At 37.8% G+C, this 25,318-nt stretch overlaps 1 protein-coding gene across 2 annotated transcripts in view; it reads left to right on the top strand.

Moving 5' to 3' along the window:
- The window catches only part of LOC127451442 (voltage-dependent L-type calcium channel subunit beta-1-like), a 68,784-nt gene that overhangs the window by 34,379 nt on the left and 9,087 nt on the right, over nt 1–25,318 (top strand). For both annotated transcript variants that reach the window (XM_051716157.1, XM_051716158.1), the window contains exons 3-12: nt 5,855–5,974; nt 7,901–8,023; nt 8,218–8,354; nt 9,186–9,253; nt 14,030–14,058; nt 15,365–15,445; nt 17,314–17,372; nt 17,529–17,638; nt 22,522–22,673; nt 22,795–22,890. In XM_051716157.1, coding sequence (XP_051572117.1) covers nt 5,855–5,974; nt 7,901–8,023; nt 8,218–8,354; nt 9,186–9,253; nt 14,030–14,058; nt 15,365–15,445; nt 17,314–17,372; nt 17,529–17,638; nt 22,522–22,673; nt 22,795–22,890 — 975 coding nt within the window. The remainder of the gene's footprint in view (nt 1–5,854; nt 5,975–7,900; nt 8,024–8,217; nt 8,355–9,185; nt 9,254–14,029; nt 14,059–15,364; nt 15,446–17,313; nt 17,373–17,528; nt 17,639–22,521; nt 22,674–22,794; nt 22,891–25,318) is intronic.

Genomic DNA, 25,318 nt, shown 5'->3' with positions numbered 1-25,318 from the left:
ATAAGTGCCCAACATAGATGGGAACTCCTTCAATACTGTTTAAAAAGCATCCCAGGGTGATACCTCAAGAAGTTGGTTGAGAAAATGTCAAGAGTACATGTCTGCAAATTCTAGGCAAAGGGTGACTACTTTGAAGATGCTAAAATATAACAGTTTATTTTGGATTTTATTTAGTCACAACATAATTCTCATAGTTCCATAAAGAATGAGTAAGTATTTCAAAACTTTTGACCGGTAGTGTAGTCTTGAGCACAGGTGCACAGATTTAGAAAACAAATGATATCAGTGTGTGAATTCTGTACATTGACCCCTACAGCAAGGATGAAGATGCTTGTAAACAAAACCTGACTTTGGTTTGCTCATGTAAGCAATTGATACAACCTTCACAATCTCCACAATCCTGAGCGTAAAGACATTCTGACATCATAAAGCCACTTCATGCAATAAATAAAATTGTTATTATGCTACACAGAATCTGACTTATCAAACTTGAAAAGAAACATTTAAAGCTTCATCAAATTTAGACATATATACTGTCTCTAACAATCATACTGTAGATTTGACAAACCAGATACACGAAATGTCAATTATTCAAAACATCCGTGAAAACACTGGGAGGCTTAATCCTCTTCAGAAAAAATGATGACACACTTTTCACATTTCTTCTTCATACCAATCATATAAGTCTTATAAGAAGTGGAAAATGAATTAATTTCCGATCATCAATTTAAGATGCCTCATTATAAAAAGTGGTAAAATATCATTTTTGCCTTAAAGGGATAGTTCACCCAAAAATGAAAATTCAGTCATTATTTACTCATCCCTGTGTTGTTATAAACCCATATGACACTCTTTCTTAAAGGGTCATGTCATGAGAAATAAAATTTTCCTTGATATTTTGACGTATGAGAGGTCATTATACTATAAAAAAAAAAAGTTTCAGTTCTCAAAACTTCTCTTTTAGCCCAGAAAGAGCATTTATTGTTTCCACCCTGCAAAAACAACTTGTTTTGAAATCGGCCACATAGTGACATGAGAAGTGGACTCATTTGAATAGTCCTCGCCTCCACAACATATGTTATCATCATGGTAAACTAACAGAGCGGCTACCCCAACACTAGAAGTGGTACTGTTGTTACTGTAGTTTGCTTTTAACCAACGAAAAGATTAACATGTCAAGTAAGGTACCCTGACGTTGTTGGTTGTGGAAAAACTACATCTTTGTAGAGTCTTCTGAAGGATCCCAACGTTAGGAATGAGGACTTAACTTTGTTCGGCACATTTCTCTATGGATTCTATTGAGAAATATTATGGTTTAGACTTTGCAAAGAAACATATATTGTAACCAATTTAATACTACCTTTCTGTCTGTGTTTGTTTGATATGTAATGAATTCTATAGTCAGCCGGTTTTATCGCAAAATAAACCTAAAGGACTCCAACGTGGAGCAAATCGTGTTTATTGCAGTTACTTACCAAAGAAATACATTATTGATGTGAGATTAAATGATTTGTATTATGTAAGAAGAACACGTAGCGCGGAATGTAACGAAAGACAGTAGTGAAGTATACGCTTGTAAGGCTGCCAGCTCTCTCGTGTTAGCCAGGACATCCTGTATTTTGGCCACAATTAATGCATTTGGATGCCCATTGTCCTGTATTTAAGGGGCTATTCGATCAAGGGAGACCTTCTTCAACGGTCGACCGGCGAATCAATCGAGGGGGAACAATTTTTCACCCATCCGTTGAACAAATCCCGTATTTCCCAACCCGGGATGTGTAATGAAGTGGTGAGACGAATGCCCATCTCGCAATTGGGGGCAGCATGAACTGCTGCTCTCATGCACACCCATAAACATGCACAGGAAAGCAACGGTCGGTAAAGATTTTCACTATGTAATTAATTAGATTTCGGTTTCTCACCAAATCTTACTGTATTCCTTCAGAACAAGTCATGAGTCACATAGAATCATTTATTAGACTTCTGAATTATACTTTTACGTCCTTTTGAAGCTTAAAGAGGTGGTCACCATAAACTGCCATTTTGTGACATCACTGAGCACAATTTTTTTCACAATTTCTCCCTTTGTGGACTGAAAAAAAAGAGAGAAATTTATAGGGTTTTTTAACAACAAATTGGAGATAATCAGTTACTGAATTTTCATTTTTGAGTGAACTATCCCTTTAAGGAGCTGTCTACCTCATCTAACTCTTAAACTTAAGGAAATTAATTCTCTTCATTTCTGATAGAGAGGCCTAGTTGGTACAATTAATCATCCCACAGTTCTCATATGTATGTGTGTATGTGTACGTTTGTGTATGTGTGTGTGGGAGAAAATGTTTTCAGAGCTTGTACTAATCCTTCCTCTCCACCTCTCCCACACACTCCCTTTTTTCTTTTCGTCCTATTTCTCACTTTCTTTCTCTCTCCACCAGTCGTCATATTTTGGCATGTCTTTTGTTTCATTCCCCGCTCCGTGTTCCTGTCGTTCTGCCGCAAATATGTTGGCTAGCGTGAGACTGACAGTGTAATTGATGTACTGTGTTCACAGACTGATTTCTACACAGCCTGGGGAATTTTACACACTGGAAGACGTCCATGAATATGTAAACTTTGTTTGTGTGCTCCGCGGAGACTGAGCTAATATTATTCTTAATGCGTTGTTACTACAATGGTTCAAAATTCATAACATTAAGGCCTTTGATATTTGAAAGCGCTCTCAAGTTGTTGTAGGCACTGTTTGAGGGGAATGCATGTCGTAGATTTTTAACTGAGGTGGCCTGCTACTGACCTTGAACACTGCCAAGCAAATACATAGTTGCAGCTTCAACAGACATAAAACAGGACTAAGGTGCAAATACCAGAATTAAAAAGGTCAATAATAGAGCTTACAAAGAATCTTGAGTCCCCAGCAAGGTGCAAATGAATGAAATACAGGGTAAATAATAATAATACCTTACATTTATATAGTATAGGGGGACTCTCCTCAACCACCAGTGTGCAGCATCCACCTGGATGATGCAACAGCAGCCATAGTGCACCAGAACACCCACCACACACTAGCTATTGAGGCAGAGGAGAGAGTAGAGTGATACAGCTAATTAATGCATGGGGATTATTAGGAGGCCATGATTGAGAAGGGCCTATGGGGGAAATTTGGCCAGGACACTAGGGTAACACCCCTACTCTTTACAAGCAGTGTCCTGGGATTTTTAATGACCACAGACAGTCAGGACCACAGTTTAACATCTCATCCAGAAGATGGTGCCTTTTTACAGTATAGTGTCCTCATCACTATACTGGGGCATTAGGACCCACACAGACCACAGGATGAGCACCCCCTGCTGGCCTCCCTATCTCTTCCAGCAGCAACCTTAGTTTTCCCCAGGAGGTCTCCCATCTAGGTACTGGCCAGGCTCAACCCTGCTTAGCTATAGTGGGCAACCAGTCAAGAGCTGCAGGGTGATATGGCTGCTATTACAGTTGTGATGAACTGGTTTAAATGTTGTGATTAAGCATTCTGTTATGTAAGGAAAAACACATAGTTATGTGTGTTTATGTGGGCTTTGAGGCAATTTTCTTGTTATGATTTATCTAAATTAGGTTTAGAAATAGTTCACCCAAAAATGAAATTCTGCCATAATTCACGTCACGTCATTCCAAACCTGTGTCATTAAAGTTCAGTTCAAGTCTTCCAAAGCCATATGATTTGTATGATTTTTTTGTACAAAATTTAAGCCATTATTCACTGATAATCTTCCACTCTCAAATCATATTCTCTATTCTGCATATCCAAACTAGTGAGATAAAACTTCTGATTTCAACTGGTATATTAGAGAATTTATCAAACTAAAGGCCCCGATGTACTTTCGGAAGAGTTCTCCTGCGTTCTTCATTCAGGGATAAAAAGAAGTTCTAAACAGCCGAGCAACAGTATACTGTTTCCGAACATTCAGACATGTGCCACACTGCTGTGGGAGGCATTTAGAGGGGCATTTAAATATTAGGAAGCTACATGTTAAACCTAAACTAATGTGACATTAAAATGTGTTATCAATGACCTCATGCCTAATTCCATGAGTAGAGTTCACACTAGATCAGTAAAAGAAGCTGTTTTAACCACTCAATGATGATTTAAAGTAATATTTTGTACATGCAGTAGACGATTTTAATTTGTCTTGTTTAGATTCTGAATTCATAATGCTAATGCGTTAACATGCTATACGCTGCACCGCTTAAACTCTGTTATTGTCATTTATGATGACACTGATACAACTGCAAAGATAGGTGTATAAAAGTGTAATAATGGGCAAAATACAGACAAAAGAATGATAAGAGAGTCATATCTTACTTTGGGCAGATGTGTGAATGGCTTTTGCTGCAGATGGCGCATGAGAGTATTTGAGTATATTTGAAATGGATTCCTTTTTGTAGACTAATTAATCAAAACAAAATTCCATGACATGGTTATGCACGCCGATGTGTTCACATTGAAGACCTTAAGGGTCCTTACTTGTGGAAAATGCCATTTAGAAACTTTTGGGCATTTGGAGTCATATTTTACTTTTCAAAACTGGAACTCTTTGCCTGGTTTATGTGTAACACCTTCTTGTATGTGTCTGTGCCAAGTCCAAAAGTGATTTGTTTAAGGGACTCAGTCAGCCCACACATATGATCTCTTTGCCAACAAATATATACAACATCTCTGTTGTAAAAGTCATAGTCTAGCAGCTTTAAGAGATATTTCCACAGCTGTCTCATGAAGCTCATTATATGATAGTTAGACTCTGTGTGTGCTGGGTTTCTGTGACTATGTGTTTCACTATGAATAATTGAACATAATTGCATATGGCATATGTCAGCCTGACACATTCTCATCTCTATTTAAAACACTAACACACACTTCCACTCTCACTAATATTTGACAAACCTAATGCACTCATGTTCACACACGCAAACGCATCCAATGAGTCATTCTTGCAGCTGTCCGCATGCCTGTCCACACCTCCCACGAATAAGAGTTTGCCCGACACCTGAAAAACAGAGGAAAACGAGAGGAAGCTGAAAAAAAGAGATGAGAGGAGTGGGAGGCTTATATAAAGCATCTGACACTGTACTGTACAGAGCACTGTACTGTATTATCTTCATGAACTTTATAACATCTACAAGCACACAAAATCCTCCATGTACATAAGCACACTTTTCTTCTCTTCCTTGTTTTGTACCTTCTTCTCTTTCACTCCCTCCCACACTTTTCTTGCCACCCGCATCTTGTTCTGTTCTTCATTCACTATCAAATTATTTAATGTTTGTTTTAATGTTGTGTGGTCATTTGTGCTGCTTTTCTTTTGACCTGGTGGAAAAAGAGATGAAAAATTGTCGATGTACGAAAAGAACTACCATGAAATGGCTTGATGAGAACAGTTTTCTTTCCTGTGTTGACGTATTTCCTATTGGAACGGGAGGTTTGGATGGGACATATTTGGAATATATTATATATATATGAAGAGCCAATAGGCTTTAGTTTATGGGGAGGGACATTCTTATTCTAGAGAGCATTTGATTGGACAAAAAACTTTGTAGTGAAAGATGAGTCATCAATGTTTTAGTCCGTTTTCCCAGAAGAGAAAGGATTTGTATATAGGCTAAAATATAATAATGTCTATTTTCGGGAGAACACTAGCATGTAGATGTCTTCAAAGCTAATAGATGTAGACTACAAGCCACAAAACCCCTATTGTTTGTTTTTTTTTTTTTGTTTTTTTTTATTAAGCTTTGCTCATCATTTTTAAACACACACAAATAGAAACTAAAGGCTGTTAACACATCTTCACCCTCACTCCCTCTCTCGCAGGGCTCAGCAGACTCCTACACCAGTCGTCCTTCAGACTCTGACGTATCTCTGGAGGAGGACCCTGAGGCTCTCAGGAAAGAAGCTGATAGTCAAGCTCTTGCCACCTTGGAGAAGGCTAAGGTGTCTAATCTTACTCTACTTTCTCATGTCTGTTTCTTTCTCTACATTTCTGCTCAATTTCTCCATTAATTTATCTCTGCCATGAATGGTCATGATATAATATTGATGTTATAGATAGCACACCCAAGGCTGAAATTATATGCAAAAAAGTTTGAATGGAGTGTACATTAAGCAGTTCGAGCTGAAATATTTTCTTAAAATTAAAAGTTTAATGCTAACAATTCCTAACCTAGAATGTTTGAAGAATATTAATACAGTGCTTACTTGTAAACACTATCATTATTTTGAATAGCACAGATTTTATTGTTAAAATGAAGTGTGTAATTTCTACAACACTAGTGAAACCAGTTTAACAATTAGTTCTGGCCCAAACTCATGCCACTGGTTGAGCCAGAAGTTGACATGCCAGCAATAAAGAGAGCGTTTTGATAGAGCCACCGAGCCACAGTTTTTACACTCTTTTGGAACTCAACTTACAAATTACTTACTTGTAGTTGTCTCTACACATTAAACTGGGATAGGTGAAAGTATCTTAGCATTCTCCCTGCCGGCGAGCCCGTGAGAAAAACTTTTTGTCAAAATATGAATAACTGCAGTCTTGACCAACACAAAATAGGTATCATTTGAAAGTTCAGAAGCTCTACTTTCCAATGCATGTAGGCATTATGACCAAAACTTAACAAGTGCTTTGAAATTTGCAGACAAATCAGAAGTGTTCCATTTTGATATTTTATTAAAACAAAAATTAAAAAAAAATGCACTGAAAATATTGTACAGTAAAAACGTCAAACTCATCAAATAGCCATGTGTCATTTGTCATTGAAAAGCTCTCAAAGAGTAGAATACAACCAACCTATCTGTTTTACTTACAGAAAAAAATATAAACTAAAAATAAACAGAGCATAAAGTATAACATACAGTTACTTAGGGGAGGCGATTATCTTTCAAATGAGCCCACACACAAGGTAATCAGAAGCATTGATCATTAGATAAGTGACACGAAGCACAGTGTGCATCAGATGATGTCATCAGAAATTATGTAGTGTCATGGAATGCTAAACCAATCGGATTGGGTTCAGATTGCTGCAAAAAGTCATCCATATTTGGGCAGAGAGACATGTGATGGCCAAGGTGATGCCAAGACTCAATGACAATTCAAATGGCACAGAATGAAACTCATTCTGTAAAATCTTATTAATAAAATCATGTCTGCATACTATCAAATCTTAAATCATTGTTGTGTTTGCATGTGTAATTAGTTATTATGTACAATCATGTTTTATTTTGTAGGAGAAGCTTTTGGACACGATTTTGTACACCAGGATAAATTATTTTGTAATGCTATAACTTTTGATTGCTTTGTTGAATCACCACAAAATTTTACTCAGTTATAGTTGACATGATTGGGAACAAGAGCTACCTTATTTAAACCCTGAGATATATAATGTAAAATAAGAAAAATAAGAAGAAAAAGTCAATTTTTGGCTTTAATTGTGGGTATGCCACAGAAACCAGAAACATCTTTATAAACACCCACAGAGCTTAAAGGGTTAAGGGCAACTATTGATATGAAGAAATGTGCTTAAACTTGCTTTGAAAGTTTTTTACAGAGTAGTCAAACATAAATAGATGATTTTAATAACCACCCTGAGTTTTGTGCTCCCATACCAGTGATTTTCCACCTGGATGAGAGTTTTGTTCTAAACCTGAATTAACACACTTAATCAGATGTGTTGATTGAAGCTTGGCACACAAAACCTTCTGCTTGCTGTTCCTCCAGGATTTGAGTTTGGAAGCAACATGCTACAGAATTAGTCCATCCTTTACACTGTATAAGAGAGAACTTCCATATATGAGCTTTAAAATCTCACATGATCTGTATTTCACCTCCATTTATTTCTCTTTATACATTTTTTCTCTCTAAAGACCAAGCCTGTAGCGTTTGCTGTGAGGACTAATGTTGGCTATAACCCTGGCCCTAACGATGATGTGCCTGTCCAGGGCATGGCCATCTCATTCGAACCCAAAGACTTCCTGCATATCAAAGAGGTTAGACATACTTTCCTATGGTCTGATGTTTTATGTAATCACTGAACTTTATATATAAAAATACATTACAAATCTTGCTCTTCTTTCTTTTACCTCTTTATATTGGTATCACTTTAGTATTGAAGAATATGTATGTTTAGAATTCAAAGGCATAGTGTTCACATGTGTGTCTGTTTGTATTTTTCTGTTAACAGAAGTATAATAATGACTGGTGGATCGGGCGTTTGGTAAAGGAGGGATGTGAGGTGGGGTTTATCCCCAGTCCTGTGAAGCTTGAGAGTACACGTCAGTTACAAGAACAGAGAATGAGACAAAACCGCCTTAGCTCCAGGTAAAAGCCAATCACAACAGACCTTAGCAAGACTATCGGCCAATCACAAAACATGCAGATGAAACAGGGTTGGAAACGGTCATGGAAAACTTGGAAATATCAAGGAATTTTAAAATGGGTTTTCCATAGGGCTGTGTCGATACAATCAAATAGCGATATATCTCAATACTTTTTCTCATGATATTGTATCAGTACTTTAGATCCATGTATCAATATTTATATTCAACTATTTGTGTATTCATATCATGTAAATAAACAAAGTTGGCACACTGTTACTTCCAAATCAATTTAATGAGCTCACCAAGAAACAAAAACATGATGTTTCAAGCTACATGCTCTTCATCAGACCTCAGTATATAACTGAAATATACCCAAATGAATTTGAACTGAAATTGGAATTGATTTGTATTAGAATCAAATTTTGATATTGTTATGTATAGCAATATATCGAATTGTGAAATGTGTATTGCAATATGTATCATATCGTGAGGTGCCAAGCGATACCCAACCTTAGTTTTCCATGCTAGAAAGGTCATGGAAAAGTGATGAAAATTTCTGTTTTATATATTATTATTATTTTTATTTTTTTTGCAATTATACTGTAGAAACATTGGCCACAAATTGCTCTTTGTGAGTGCAATCTCAATTACATTAATTTTCCAGTAAGTCCAGTAATCACAAACGACTGGAAAAGTCATGGTATTTCATTGGTCAGTTAATGTTGGAATACTGTTGAAACATTATTTTGTTGTATTACTAGCAATGTAACGTCTAGTCACATTGATGCATGTTAAGACTTTTTTCTGTTGCTCTTTCTCTCTCTCTTTTTAGTAAGTCTGGTGGAAGCTCTAGTCTGGATGTTGCCACAGGTTCCCGAAGGCCCACCCCACCTGGAACAGGTCTGATCGGACACTAAATAGTGTAATAGTTGTTCTAATGTGATTGTGATTTGACAGGGTCGTAACCACCATATACATTAAGGGAGACATGTCCCCTCTAATATTCAGAATAGTGGTTGACTATGATTCTTAAACCTTTACATTTGCCCAGCCAATCCTGAATAGTTGGTTACATCCTTTGAGTTATGTAAAGGATATTGTACAGCCAGCCAGGGCTTGACATTAACACCCGCCAAATGCTGGTAGAAATCGGCAATGGCAGATAACTCCGTCACCCGTACTAACCACTTTGGCAGCTGGCCGCAGCCGAAGCACATTTAATTGTATTAATCTCGGGTTCAGCGCCTTATAAGCACTAACTCACTCTCATAACTTACACGCGCGTCTGTGTGGGGCGAATGAACCATGCTTTCGCACGAACGCATCAGCGTGCTCCAGAGATAGAGCCAGATCTAACTGGTAACTGGTATGCATATAAAATCGATTAGGGCTAATCTATAAGACTTCATTTTTATTTTTAATAATTATTCTGTCATCACTCACTCACCTTTATCTTGATCCAAACCCACAGGACTTTCTTCTATGACTGGAAAAAAGATTCATAATTTTTTTTTATTTTATGGAAAAAGGTGCAATGAAAGTGAAAGGTAACTGAGTCTACCTAACATCTCGTTTTGTACTCCATAGAATTATTAACTGTGAAGTTGTATTTAAAGGTTTCTTAACGCGTTTAGGCTATTAGTTTTTCATAACAAATACTGTTTATTTAAAAAAAAAAAAAAAAGACTAAGCTTAACTAGAGTAATGTGGAGCTATCCATGGTCTGACCTGTGCTTATGGCCTTATTAATACAAATGCCACTGTTAAACAATGGTAAACTTTCATATAGGCAAGTACAATTTAGAATGGATAAAGTGGTTAAAAGGGGTCAAATCTGGACATCCATGGACAAATTATTGACAAATATTTTCTTCTGTTTTGTCCTACTCCTATTCTAACTGGCCATGTTTGCCTTCAGATATTCTAAGAGATGATTTAAATCGTTAGGCTTGTCTCATGCTGAACTCATATCATTCTTGTTTAAATGAAATGCCAGTTAGTTTCATCACTTTTTGTGGGCCAGGGGATTTTGGCTAGTGAAAATGCTGAGTGGCTAGTGACTTTAGAATACCACTAGCTACAGTGGCCGGTGAGCCAAAAAGTTAATGTCAAACCCTGCAGCCAGTCAGTTATAGTGTTGCTAATGGATTAGAATTATTCAGAAATATTTGACTGATTTATGTCGCAATTGAACAATCAGAATCAAGTATTCTGTGAGCTCTGTAATAAGGCATGTATAGATCATTATCTCTCTCAAAAACACATTAATTTCCAAACTGGGAACTCAATGACAAGTAGTGAGAACCAGACCCCTAAGGATTCCCTCTGCTCTCCTCTCTCCACTCTTATCACTCATTCTTTGAGTCTATCTCTAGCAATGTTTTTCTATTCTCTTTCTCTTCACCATAAGTTCCTTATTGTAGTTCCAAATCTTTCTCCCTCTGGGCTTCCTGTGGTGTATTTTATCCGCTTTGTCTTGATTTTGCTTATTTTGTACTTCTCGAAAAGGTAATTTATTGTTTTATTTTTTTGTTTAATTTAGCTTCTCCTTCATTCTGAAACATCTTTGTTCTGTTCATCATGTTTCTGACTCCGCAAAGTCTGTGTATCATACTGCTCTTCTTTCTCTCTTTCATTGTCTCCATTCCCTTTTTCCCTGTTTCTCTCTCTCTTTTTCTGCCTACTAAACCCTGCCCACCTCCCAATCGGTACCTTTCCTCAGCTGACTTGTCCCCGGGGCTTTATGATGATGCTCTGGATTCAGATGTTGAGGAGGTGGAGCCTGCCGACACCCGTGACCATAAGGGTGTGGGCGGAAGTGTCACCTCCCCTCAAGGCAATCTGCCCCGCTTCCCTTTCTTTAAGAAGGTAACCGTGGTGATAACCCCAGAATGCAACAATAGACGACCCCCTTCAATTGTGACTAACAATCAGATTCACTTTTAAAACTAGCATCTGTGTCTCTGAACCATGACAGGAGTCTTTGCTGTTTATGCGAGCGCATGTGTTTGTAGAGACTTTATTAATGCATTATTAAACTTAATCCAGAAGACTCGCAACTTCATGGATACACTTAATGTCCTAAGTAATGCAGGATTATAAGTCTAAAGTGTGTAATTTTTTCAATGTTAAAATCCCATTGGAAAGAAAATACACAAACGAGATCTCTTTATCATCTCTGTTGTTTCTCCTTGACAGCAATAAAACTACATGGAGAGCAAATAGAGACTTTTGCTGAAGTCTCATGCTTCTCAGACATTTTTCCTATTAAAAAGAACGTACCAATAATCTAACGTGCCTCCTTTTGCATTTCAGAATAGATCTCAACAGTGTTTCAATTCCAAACTGTGCTCAGATTTGCCAAGATACCAAAGTCTGCAATCGAAAACTCTGAGAATTCACTATGAACTCACACTTCCCATCAAATTCCAAAAAAATAGAAAGACCAAATCATCTGAGCTATGCTATCCACTTTAATTTTATAGTCCTACTGAGAACTTTATTAGGAACACTATACTAACACTGGGTAGGGACTCTCAAAACAGCTTCAGTTTTTCTTGGCATGAATTCCACAAGATATTGGAAACATTCCTTTAAGATTCTAGTCCATGTTGACAGGATTGCATCACACAATTTCTGCAGATTTGTCAGCTGCACATTCATGCTGCAAATCTCCCATTCTACCACATCCCAAATGTGTTCTATTGGATTCAGATCCGGTGACTGGGAAGGCCACTGAAGAACAGTTAACTCAATGTCATGTTCATGAAACTAGTTAGAGACGACTTTTGCATTGTGACATGGTGCATTATCATGCTGGAAGGAGCCATTAGAAGATGGCGAAATTGTAGCCATGAAGGGATGCACATGGTCGGCAACAATACTCAAATAGGCTGTGGCATTCAAGTGATGATTGATTGGTATTAACGGGCCCAAAGTGTGCCAAGAAAACATTCCCCACACCATTACACCACCGCCACCAGCCTGGACTGTTGACACAAGGCAGGTTGGGTCCATGGATTCATGCTGTTGGCGCCAAATTCTGACCCTACCATCTATGTGCCTCATCAGAAATCAGGATCCATTAGACCATAGCTATGTTTTTCCAGTCTTCAACTGTCCAGTTTTGGTGAGCCTGTGCCCACTGCAGCCTCAGCCTTCTGTTCTTGGCTGACAGAAGTGGATGGCGACGTGGTCTTCTGCTGTTGTAGCCCATCTGCCTCAAGGTTCAATGTGTTTTTTGCATTTTGTGATGCTATTCTGCTCACTACAACTGTATAGAGTGGTTATCTGAGTTACCGTAGCCTTTCTGTCAGCTCGAACCAGTTTGGCCATTCTCCGTTGAACTCTCTCATCAAGAAGGTGTTTCTGTCTGCAGAACTGCTGCTCAATTGATGTTTTTTGTTTTTGCCACCATTCTGAGTAAACTCTAGATACTGTTGTGCATGAAAATCCCAGGAGATCAGCAGTTACAGAAATACTCAGCCCGTCTGGCACCAACAATCATGCCACAGTCAAAATAACTGACATCACATGTTTTCCCCATTCTGATGGTTGATGTGAACATTAACTGAAGCTCCAGACCTCTATACTCGTGATTTTATGTATTGCACTGCTGCCACATGATTGGCTGATTAGATAATTGCATGAATAAGTTGGTGTACAGGTGTTCCTAATAAAGTGCTCAGTGAGTGTAGATCTATACTGTATGTCAAGAACTGCCTCATTTGTGTCTATATGTATTTCTCCTGAGGAATATCAAGAGAAACATCTGACAAAGATGATACATAAATGAAACATAACTGTGATCTCCATTTAGTCTCCCAAAACGTTTCTCTTTTTATGCATCCTGACTAGCCCAACACAGCAACATTGGGTCAACCTCTGCTGTGACTTGGGGCGGGACTATTTGTTTGTCCAAACAATAGCAAATGAGGGGAGTGTTTGGGAAACATGTTCGAAAACAGTCATTATATATACAATTCTGCCACTTGTGGTGCAAAAATAACACACTTCAGCTTTATGTAAGATCAAAAAGTGTAAAAACCAGTGAGATTTTGTTTATACTGGGAGAATGTTTTAGATGAATATGACGGAGCAATCAAGCCCTAATTTATCAAAGCCCTTAGAAGACCAGATATGTCTGCTGCAGAGTAAATTAACAGGGGCTCGGGAAAAATGCCACCAAAAGTCAAAATGTGTGGGCAAAAAAATGCTCCCAGAATGAATTCCTTGGTGTTTTACTTGTGACATCTCACTTGATATATTTCCATTGTAAGTACCTCACTGGAACCCAGATGTTTGCTTTTTTAAAGAAAAGGAGGGGCAAGTCAAGAAATGGTGATCAATATTATGCCACAAATGCTGTCAATGGAGCTTAACTTGCATTGAACCCGGAACATTCCTTTAATGGAAAAGTGAATTTATGACACTGGTTTGCTGTTGCAAAGCTAGTAAAACTAGCAGTGAATTGGCAAGAAACCTAGATAACAGTATCTTCTCTGACTTAATACAAGTTCCATCTTTTCTGCATTTGGCTACATCTGATTTTCTGATTTATTTTGACCGAGCATCCTAAATGTATTAACAATTTGACACTAACAAAAACCGCTGCTGTTTGTTTGTTTGCTTGCATGCCCTCTTTCTCTTGCCGTGGGTGCGTGTGTGGAATGATAGGTGGGCCTGCCAAACAGAAACAGAAATCGGTGAGTCATGCCAACTACAAACTTTTGTATTTTTGTCTTCTACTTGTTTTGAAGAAATCAGAGTCTTTGGGCTATTGTCAGTTAAATGTTTTCCTACATCTGCCAAACAAAAAAATTTGAATATATTTCAGATTCTTTGTCAGAAAAGACAAATGAAAGCTTTCTGTCAACAATTGTTTGATCTTCTGAAGACTTAAAAGGAAATTATGCCATATTCGCTTCAGTCTTTTGGTGCCAGTCCTGTGTTTAAGGCATAGTTCGCCAAAAAATGCAACTTCTCTCATCATTTTCTCCCCCTCATGTTCTTACAAGTCTGTATGATGTTGTTTCTTCCATGTAACACAAAAGGCAGAATCTTAGGGACTGACAACTTCAGTCACCATTCATTTTCATTGTATGGGAACAAGATGCAATGAAAGTGAATGGTGACTGAAGCTAACATTCTCACTAACATCTCCTGTTGTTCCGAAAGTAACATGGGTTTGGAACAACATGGGTCAGTAAATGATGACAGGATTTTCATTTTTGAGTAAACTATCCCTTTAATTAATACTGCTTAGGAATGGACACAGTTTCAGCCCTGGGTGTCTGCCGTCCTTTTGCAGATGCTCACAAGATGAGGCAAAAACACCTTGACAGGTTTCCACGGTTTCCATTTCCATTACAGGTCCGTGACACTCATGATTCATGTCACTGCCTGTCACAGTGGCTACCGTCACACAACCACACATGAACCAACACCTGACTGGGAACATTAGAGTCCTCCAAATGATCACAGTCACTGTGGAAATTCCTGTTATTTGTAGATATTCCTGTTGTCTATAATTCTAGTCCATCAGATATTATTTAACAGAGCCAGAGGAGTGGGAGGGGGCCATGGTGAATGGGAATCAATTGAGCAAAGAATCTCTATCTCTCCCCCTTTTTTGCCCTCACACACTGAGTCTCACTCTTGATAGAGTGAAGGGCTCTCAACAACATGAAGAGGTCTTATTTTAGATTAAACTGTAAGAATGACAGAGAGGTAAGGTAGGGAGGGAAAACAAGGAAGAAAGTGGTAAAAAAAGATTTGAAACAGAAAGAAAAAGGATGAAGGAAAAAAGAAATGATTACAAGGATGATGGAAACACTGCTATTTTTAGATTAGTGCAGATGTTTTAGGTCAGTTTTGGCAGTTATTTAAGCTGTTCGTTCAGCTTGCATGAATATGCATGTATTTCAAGTCAATCACAGATTTGTTTGTGTGGGATGTGAATGAAAAGGTTCTATTTTTGCAAACAGCTAACCGTGTGTTTGTGTGTTTCAGATGGAACATGTACCTCCCTATGATGTGGTGCCTTCCATGAGACCTATTATTCTGGTGGGACCATCACTTAAAGGCTATGAGGTGAGACTATATACCTTCCAAACTCTCTACTTATAGTCTATAATTTCGCTGCGCTTTGTTCACATTTCAGTATTCAGAAAATTTGAATGTAGTGTGGGGGGGAGGGGTTTATTTAATAATTCATGGTTAATCTTTAGCCAAATAACTTACATAACAGTTCTATGTATGATATCTATTTTTTAAGACCAGGTTTAAGGTTGCTTTGACATAACATTCATTTCACCTGCCATGTAGAAAATTTACATTGACATGCAAAAAACATTTTTCATGTGTGCTTTCCAATTAAGTGTTTTTTAGCATAAAAATGCTAATCACTTTTCTCATATGTACCTCAGGCAGCTGTATATAATAGGCTCTTTCTTAACATATTGTCACATGACAAAACATTTTGCTAGATGAAAGCCCAAAATATACTTTGGTTTTGAACACTAGCCTTTCAAGATAACATTCGTTTGACTGTGCACAGACGGATCTTTATATTCTTCAGACTCGAGTTGTACAAATGCAGGTATCTCTTGACCTCCTCACACACTCGTTCTTGATGTGCACATCCATTGTTGTTGTTTCCAGCTTCATCTCCTGTTGTTTACTGGTGATCACATCTTCTTCTAGCATTTCTTTGTGACAGCAATGGCCCAACTGTTCAGAGTATGCGCGGTTAGAAAAGCCCAAAGTATACCTTGGTCAGACACGAACGCTAGTCATCTTTAGTCATCAGCAGAGTGCTCGAGCATTGAACGCGCGCAACCCAATTCTTCCAATCGCACATCTTTTAATGTGCAGGAAGTATTTGCACTAATTACTGTGTCCACACGGTGGCAAAACTCACATTTGAGCCGTTGCTGTCACGAAGAAGTGCTAGAAGAACATATAATCGCAGCAAGACATTCCAGGAGACGAATGTCCACCATGTGGACACAACAACAGTGGATGTGCAAGTCAAGAGCATGTGTGAGGAGGTATGGAGATACCTACATTTGTATAACTCGTGTCTAAAGAGGAATATAAAGACATCTTTATGTGTCTAAACTCCTGAGGAGAAATATTCCAGTATCTCATAGCAGTCGTAGTGCTCATGCGCCAACCAGCTGTGTATGCATGCAAAGTCAATTGAAGTATACTTTGATAGGCTTGCGGTTCAGTTGTATGCAGATGCTAAGCCTTCGTGTCAAAACCGAAGTATAGGCCATTGTCAATGCTAAGAACGCAGAGAACAGACTTGTGTTCTCATGAAGACCAGTCTTGCCAAGCCACCTTGGAAGAACGAACTCGGAAGGACAAGAGGACGTAGAACACAACTATTGCAACCTTTGAGAGGTGTTGCAATATTCCTGTTGCCCAATTGACCATTCCAGCACATTTGTAGCCAGCGAGAAAACTACTGGCATTATCACACACCAGTCACGGCATTATTATCATCACACAAGTGAGGTTTTGCAGGACTAGAGACACGTTAAAAGAATAAAGTCTGTAAACACTTGTTTCCACCATGTGTTTATTACTATATTCAAATAATGCCCAACAAAACAACACATTTTGACGGAGTATAAAGACTTTCGTGAGCTAACAGTGGAAAACTCTTGAGGGAAAATACAACAATAAATGTCCTTCATCTGCATCCATAGTACCAGGTTCTCATCATCTGATGCATCCCATATATAGCCTGGAAATCCTGTGCGTGGATGCCTAGTGTTCACATCTAACTGAAGTAACCTTTGAGCTTAAGGGGGCGGCATATGTACCCACTGACACATCTTACCCCACTCTCCCCTATTGTTCAGTACATTTCAAAAAGCAGAGAGAAACTTTTGTGGACAAGGTCTTGATGTACAGATTTTAATGCTTGTGTGTGTGTTATTACATTGCAGGTGACAGATATGATGCAGAAAGCTCTTTTTGACTTTCTAAAACACAAGTTTGAGGGCAGGTGGGTATCAAAATGGTGTGCTTATGAAGTGGTATTGTTGTTGATAAAGTTCTGATGTCATATTAATGTCATGATCGCTGTCAACATACAAATATGCTTGTGTTATAACTAGCATGCCAAGATCACAGAGTTAACGGTTGTTTTTCTTTTTTCCAGAATATCCATCACCCGGGTGACAGCAGACATCTCACTTGCCAAACGTTCCGTCCTAAACAACCCCAGCAAACACACAATCATCGAGCGCTCCAGCACTAGATCCAGTCTGGGTAGGAAACACGCATGCGCAGTGATGTAATCTCAGAGAGCTCCTTTGTGTGTATCAAAGATATGCAAGCTAAACATGTGGTTTGACAAAAGCCTATATCAACAGACATTGACAATGTTAGTGCCATATTATGCTAATTTACAGGTTCATAATTTTATTTTGGGGATCTACTAGAATGGGTTTACATGCTTTAATGTTCAAAAAACACATTCTTTTTCTCATACTGTATTTCTTTTCCCTGCTCTTCATACTTTGGCCAAAATGCTCTGATTCCTGTCTCTTTAAAGCCCCCCTTTCCGAAAAGCCCAGTCTGCTCTGATTGGTCTGCTGGCCTTGTCTGTTGTGATTGGTCAACCATGTAGACCGTGTGTCGGAAACCCTTACCCTTTCCCTTACCATAACCGAGTTTCAGCTCCCGAGTCTTCTGAGAAGCTGTAAACACTACTGTAACAGTGGCGTCGGTTTTTGCCATACCAGCGCTAGCCCGAGTCCGATAATGAATTAAATAATGAAAGTTTGGAAGAACAAGCTGATCGACCCAAACCACCTTCGCAAGCACGACGTTTCACAGTGGTAAGTTTTAATTTAGTAGCTTTCTTACAAGGACACTGTTGATTATTGTAAACCTAACAAAGCTTCAAGTAAAAGACACATAGTGCATCTAAGTTAGTCATCTTTTGCTGGAATGGGTGTAGCCGAACTTTTTTCACCCGAGATATGAACGGAGAACAGAGGCTTACTCCCAGTTGGACATTACCAGGGGTTTTAGAGAGTTAGTGAGCAAGTTAGCCGTGGACTACTGAGAGCAGCCGTAACATTACAGATTGTAATTATATAATTATATAAAACTCTTGAGATCAACCATTTTGTTACACAGTTTTAGGTAAAAGCTGGCCCACAGCTGAATAGTAAACCCTTACCAAAACAATAACATTACATAGCAAGTTAGCCGAGCACTACCGTGAATTGCAGCCTTAAAATTTTGTAAAAATAAATCCATCTCCACACTTGATCAATATTCATGATAGTAAGAACGACAAACAATCTGCATAATTCTACACAATTGTAGGTAAAAGTGGGCCTGCAGCTGATTAGCAAATCTATTTATCACAATAACATTAGCTATCAGGTTAGCAGAGGCCTACAGCAGTTCACTGGGTGTACACTGTAGCTACAACACAAAACTCCGCATTTGAACTCTCGGTAGCAGATAAATACACAAATAATTAAGCATACTTACAGGTTGTGATCCTGAAGCACCAGATTGTCCCAACAAAGTGGGAACTGCACCATCTTTCAGGGGTAACGTCTTGAAAATCCGGCATTGGTTGTGGTTGTGCTGCTGAGGAATATTGGTAAAAATTAATTTTAAACACTGATTCTTCAATTCGTCTGCCTTTGGAAGTCCAAACAAAGAGGTTTTGCGTTTGCAGTGAAGAAAACAGCATCTTCTCGACATTGCGACAACACTAACCCAACTCATAATGGCCTCTGCTATAACTACATTTGTTTGAGGGAGGGCCAAAGTAGCCCTTAGGCGGGCATTATGCAAATGTGTTACATAGTGATGTAGATACTTTACGGAAGAAATGGTTGGACTACAAACCAGCCGTATCGTGTAGTTCTTGAGCAGTGTTGTCTGTGGGAGAGTATAAGACTTTTACATGCACAAAGAGCTATGTTATACACTAAAGGAAAGGTAAAATCCCAAAAAGCATACTAGGGCCTCTTTAATGTCTAATGTTTAATGTGAATTGCCATTGCAACCTATAGGGTCCATCTTGATTTCACGTCAACTTCAAGTCCTGATCACAAAAATCAACCTATACAAAAAACCAATAAATTTTAGTTAAAAAAAATTGTCTGTCCACAGTTTGAATAGGTCCATAAGAATGCATTGTTTGCATTTAAAGTCTAGCTTTTTGCAGCAAATATTCACTCTCAAATCCCTCTCCATTTAGTCTTATCTTAGAGGGTGAAACAATAAAAATGACCTTCTCAAGCCCTGTCAGTTTTCTCTAGTGTACACTAGTTCACATTTTCTCTGTTTCCTGAACATTCCTCTTGCTATACGTCATGTCTGATTAGCCTCTTTTCTCTTTTTCATCTTGCTCTCTCCTGTCACACCTTCTCACCACACACTTCCTTTGTCTTTCTCTCCACCTCAGATGTACTGGGTATGTATCATCACATCTCACTTTTTCATACATCCATCTAACTGTGCATCCGTCTGTCTTTTTTCCTGACCACTGCATTGAGTTTGAAGTGAAAAATCTTAATGGCACTAACTAAACAACTTACTACATTTTCAGTAGCATTACAGTTGCTCTGCATGCACTAGTGTAGCTTTTCCGGTAACAGGCTTTTTTCCCCAAGCAGTAGTATAGCGTAATACAATGCTACTTTGCTGTTTAGATATCACATTGTATTGCACACCAGACCTTTCTATCAAATCCAATTCATTTTAGTGAATTGGGGTGTTCAAACTGTTCAAAAATGTCCACATTGGCCCCCTACCGCCATCCTTAGTGGCAGTACCTTTACCCTACATTAAGCAACAAGAGCAATTTGGCACAAAAAAAGTAAATAAATACAAAATAGTAGACACATGTTTTGGTATTATAATGTTAGACAACTAAAAATACTAGCTTTGTACACTCAAAAGTGGATTTTTTGCTGTAAAAAAATAAATAAAATATATATATATTATTATTTATTTATTTATTTATTTTTATTTTTTTTTTTTTTCAGAAATTTGATTAGTATTCAAATAATGATATTCAAATGTAGATTTTGAAAGGAGTTCAGTTGTGAGATGCAGAGTTACACAAATACGTACACGAAGTGAGAGAACATGGTCTTATTCATTCAAGAAATAGGGTTAAGACATAAGGCAGTATTTTGACCAGAACATTACATTCTCTCTAAGCTTGTATTGTGCATGTGGAGGGGCCTGGGGGCCCTGGTGTTCAACTCATTCTGAACTCTATAAAGGCTTCTCTGGGGCCCTTGTTTGAACCTTGCATTGTATGCACCAAGGGACCCAGGTGTTCCCCTTGTGGTATTTGTGATAAGAGGACAGTGAAATACTGCTGTTTATCACTATATTTTGAGTTTTAGTTATATTAATTAGGGTTAGGGTTAATTCAGTTATATTAATAGGGCATTCAATTATATTAATAAGGGTGTTTTTTTTTTTGTTGTGTTTAGTGTAAATGTATGTGTTCAAGTTTGATGCAGTCACCTTAATTGAGATCTGTGTTGTTTTTGTAGCAGAAAAATAGTGCTCTGATTTCTTGATATAAATTATGCAACCTAAAAAGATGTTACCCCTTAAATAACTTGACTGTAGTTGTTCAACGTCTTGTAGTGCAATTTTATCTTGAGGTTAAATTTACTGTAGTTTTTGTTTTTAAATATGAGTTACTTGTAGCTTGGCAAGTTTCAGTTGAAAATTTGGATGAATTCCTTGTATTTTTAAACTCTAAAAAGTGATCGAATGAATGGACTTGTTACTGAGTCACTGTATAAAGTGATGCCAGTTAACATATAGCTTTTCACACCTACACATGTTCATACACACTGACCTACATAATTGCAGTTTTGAAGAGATTTCACATGGATCAGTGCAAATAACCAGATACTCTGGCCGGCATCCTCTCTTTTGAAAACTCCTGTCATGCCATTCAGCGTTCCATTTACTTAAAGTTAAATGGAACTAACTACACATTCACATACGCATTTATTCTATTAATTACCATTAATAGGGGGTAATTCCATTAATTACCCCCACGTGCATGATAACTACTAACACAGCAGAAGGTTTGACTCTGACTGTGAAATAAAACTGTGAGGCAAGTTTTAATGAAATACACAATATTCGTTGAATTTGGAGGTGTGTATGTGTGTGCAGTCAGAACTGGTCTCTATGATATACACTGTACTGCAAAAATGGCTGTTAGAAGATAAGAAACAAAATTAATTTAGTAAAGTTTGTTTAAAACAAGTGGGAAAAGCTTAACTGAAAGATACAAAATATACCAACATTGAAGATGCATTCCTGGAAAGCTAGTCTTAAAGGGATAGTAAAACTCATCATTTATTCACCCTCATGCCATCCCAGATGTGTATTTCTCTCTTCTGCAGAACAAAAACAAAGATTTTTTGAAGAATATTTAATCTCTGTAGGTCCATACAGTGCAAGTAAATTGTGGCCAGAACATTGAAGGTCCAAAAAGCATATAAAGGCAGCATAAAAGTAATCCAGACTACTCCAGTGGTTAAATCTATATCTTTAGAAGTGATATGATAGGTGTGTGAGAGAAACAGATCAATATTTAAGTCCTTTTTTATGATAAATTCTCCTTCCTGTCCAGTAGGTGGCGATGTGCACAAAGAATATGAATCGCCAAAAACAAAAGTAGAAGAATGTGAAAGTGAGAATAAAAATGGAGATTTATAGTAAAAAAGGGCTTAAATATTCTGAAAATATGGATTTAACCACTGGAGTAGTCTGGATTACTTTTATGCTGCCTTTATATGCTTTTTGGACCTTCAAAATTCTGGCCACCATTCACTTGCATTGACCTACAGATCTGAGATATTTTTCTAAAAATCTTTGTTTGTGTTCTACAGAAGAAAGAAAGTCATACACATCTGGAATGGCACGAGGGTGAGTAAATGATGAGAGAATTTTCATAAAATGTTCTATTAATATTTGATGAAAGGATGATTACATATTTTTCAAAATACTGATTAGCATAGGAATTTTCAGTGTACAGATTAACTTTTGTCAACAAACATGTATTGTACACTAACAAAGTGGAGATTTTTGTGCTTAGATTTATTTGAGTTAATGTAGACCGTCATCTCTCCTTCTGGCAGCTGAAGTACAAAGCGAGATAGAAAGAATCTTTGAGCTGGCTCGAACACTCCAGTTAGTTGCTCTGGATGCTGATACAATCAACCATCCATCTCAACTGGCCAAGACATCACTGGCACCTATCATAGTCTACATCAAGATCGCCTCTCCAAAGGTAAATACTACAAAATATAAAGGTAAAAACTACAAACTCAAACTGATTCTCAAAAATTTGTCTCAAAAGCACACTTTTGTTTATACACATATTTATTCTATGGTATCTCCCTTTCTATCAGGTGTTGCAGAGGCTGATAAAGTCTAGGGGTAAATCTCAGGCCAAACATCTCAACGTCCAAATGGTGGCAGCTGATAAACTAGCACAATGTCCTCCTGTGAGTATTTGTGTGTGCGTATATATGTGTATAGGTTCAGGGTCCGAATTTAACTTTTTAGCCTACCATCCAAGATGGCTGAAAGATGAAAAATAATTTACCAGCCAGTCAGATTTCTTACCGAACATTTTTTTTTAAATGTACTTTTGCATTTTCATGTGGATTTGACAGACATGAGAGACAAATAAACAATACTGTATGCGTGTTTAAAATTGAACTGCTTTGGGGGCCTGGGTAGCTCAGCAAGCAAAGACGCTGACTACCACACCTGGAGTCGCAAGTGCGAATCCAGGGCGTGCTGAGTGACTTCAGTCAGGATTCCTAAGCAACCAATTGGCCCAGTTGCTAGGGTGGGTAGAGTCATGTTGGGTTAACCTCCTTGTGGTCACTATTATGTGGTTCTCGCTCTCGATTGGGCACGTGGTGAGTTGTGGGTGGATGCCGCGCAGAATAGCGTGAACCCTCCACACGTGCTAGGTCTCCGCGGTAACGCACTCAACAAGCCACGTGATAAGATGCGCAGAATGACGGTCTCAGACGTGGAGGCAACTGAGATTCATCCTCCGCCACCCGGATTGAGGCAAGTCACTACGCCACCACGAGGACTTAGAGCGCATTGGGAATTGGGCATTCCAAATTGAGGAGAAAAGGGGATAAAAAAAAATTAAAATAAATAAAAATAAATTGAACTGCTTTTTTAAAGAATTTTATTATTTTATGAAGAGTCATTAGTTCGGGAATCAGACAACACTGTTTGTGGTAGCACTGTAGTTGTTCATTCTCTAAAAATAACCGGCTCAATCATGTGTCTGAAAATCAGATTACACTGGTCGCACATTATCTCTTGCGCTGTAGATTCAGAAGAACCTAATCAAGAGTCATTTGTTTGGGAATCAGACTACACCGGTTGCGCATTATTGCTCACACTGTACAATTAGTAGTGGTGTTGCAGTGCTGAAAAACACTGTGAATTTTAGTTGGGTTTTCTGTCCACATCCCCAGAAGGCTGCAAGTTTAAAAAACTGAACCAAACATCATGAAAATCACTCGGTTCTGGTAATATAATGCTATTATTACCAGAGAATTTGTGGATGTGGTGGTGGGTAATTAAAACTTACACATCCACTAGAAATCTGAGAGAGGTCTTCACTTCTTCCCGATGGTATGAACGTTCCTGAACATTGCCTTCATCTTGCTTCTAGATTTACTGCTAACTGAAGCTATCGATGAGTAGCGGGAAACTACCTGTATAAACACCTGCAACCATTCTGACTGTAGGCCTACAAAGCCCTCTTTAGGGAAAAATCTGGAATGTGTTATGTTTCCTTCAGCTGACAGACATTAATAGAAAGGAAATAGCGACACTGCGAAAATGACTGGCCAAGTAGAAAATTTTATCTGCAATTGACGCTTGTTAATTTCAGACCATGGATGTGTTTGTGGCTGTATGAAAACTTGTGTGCTTGTCTAAAAGTATTTTAGTTATTTATTCATACAAATTTAATTTTACTTACATTGTAAGATTTTATAATTTTCTATTGGTTCTAATGTGGTAGCCAAGAGAATAGTCATAGATAGGTGTCTATACAGGGATAGTTCAGCCGAAAATGAACATTCTGTCTTTATTTACTCACACTCATGTTGTTCCAAACCCATATGAATTTTTTCCGTGGAACACAAAAGATGTTAGACAGAATGTTAGCCTCAGTCACCATCAATGTTGGTTGTAATCCAATTACAAAGTAATTAGTTACTGTAATCTAATTGCTTTTGTGTAATGCATTACATTTTAAATTCTTGTAATCAGATTACAGTTAGTGACTTTCAATTAATTTACTTTTAAGCACATTATAGGGTTATGCTTATTTCTAATATATTATTTATGTAGAAAACATGAATTATGGCCCCGTAATGAGTTACTGTGAAGGAGAAATGTGAGGTGCTGAGTGTATGACTTTTATTTAACAATGAACAAGGAAGAAATATAGACATTATTTTGAATTTGTTGAGTGGAAAAGGGTTTTAGAAAGTAACTTAAAGGTAAATGTAATTAGTAATGTGATTACTTTTTCAATTAAGTAATTAGTAAAGTAATATGATTACAATTTTAGAAAAACAATTAGTAATTTTTAGTGGATTATTTTTTTAAAGTAACTTACCCAACACTGGTCTCCTTTCACTTTCATTGCATCTTTTTTCCACACAATTGAAGTCAATGGTTATTTAAGTGCTGCCAGTCGAGATATGTCTTCTGTATGCAAGATTTATTAACAGGAATGTCCTTATCACTGTCGAGGGGGCATATTATTTATGTTCCCAGAGACATATGCTGGATATTCTTATTAAAAGTTTGGAGATCACAAAACGAGTCTCAGGTAGTCATTTGTAAAGATTGGGTGATTGGCTCTTTTATCTGTAAGGCAGGACT

The sequence above is a fragment of the Myxocyprinus asiaticus genome, chromosome 14 (assembly GCF_019703515.2).
Source record: "Myxocyprinus asiaticus isolate MX2 ecotype Aquarium Trade chromosome 14, UBuf_Myxa_2, whole genome shotgun sequence".
NCBI classification, from domain to species: Eukaryota; Metazoa; Chordata; class Actinopteri; order Cypriniformes; family Catostomidae; genus Myxocyprinus; species Myxocyprinus asiaticus.
Note: the sequence above shows the minus strand (reverse complement) of the source record. Positions and strands in the feature narration are given on the sequence as shown.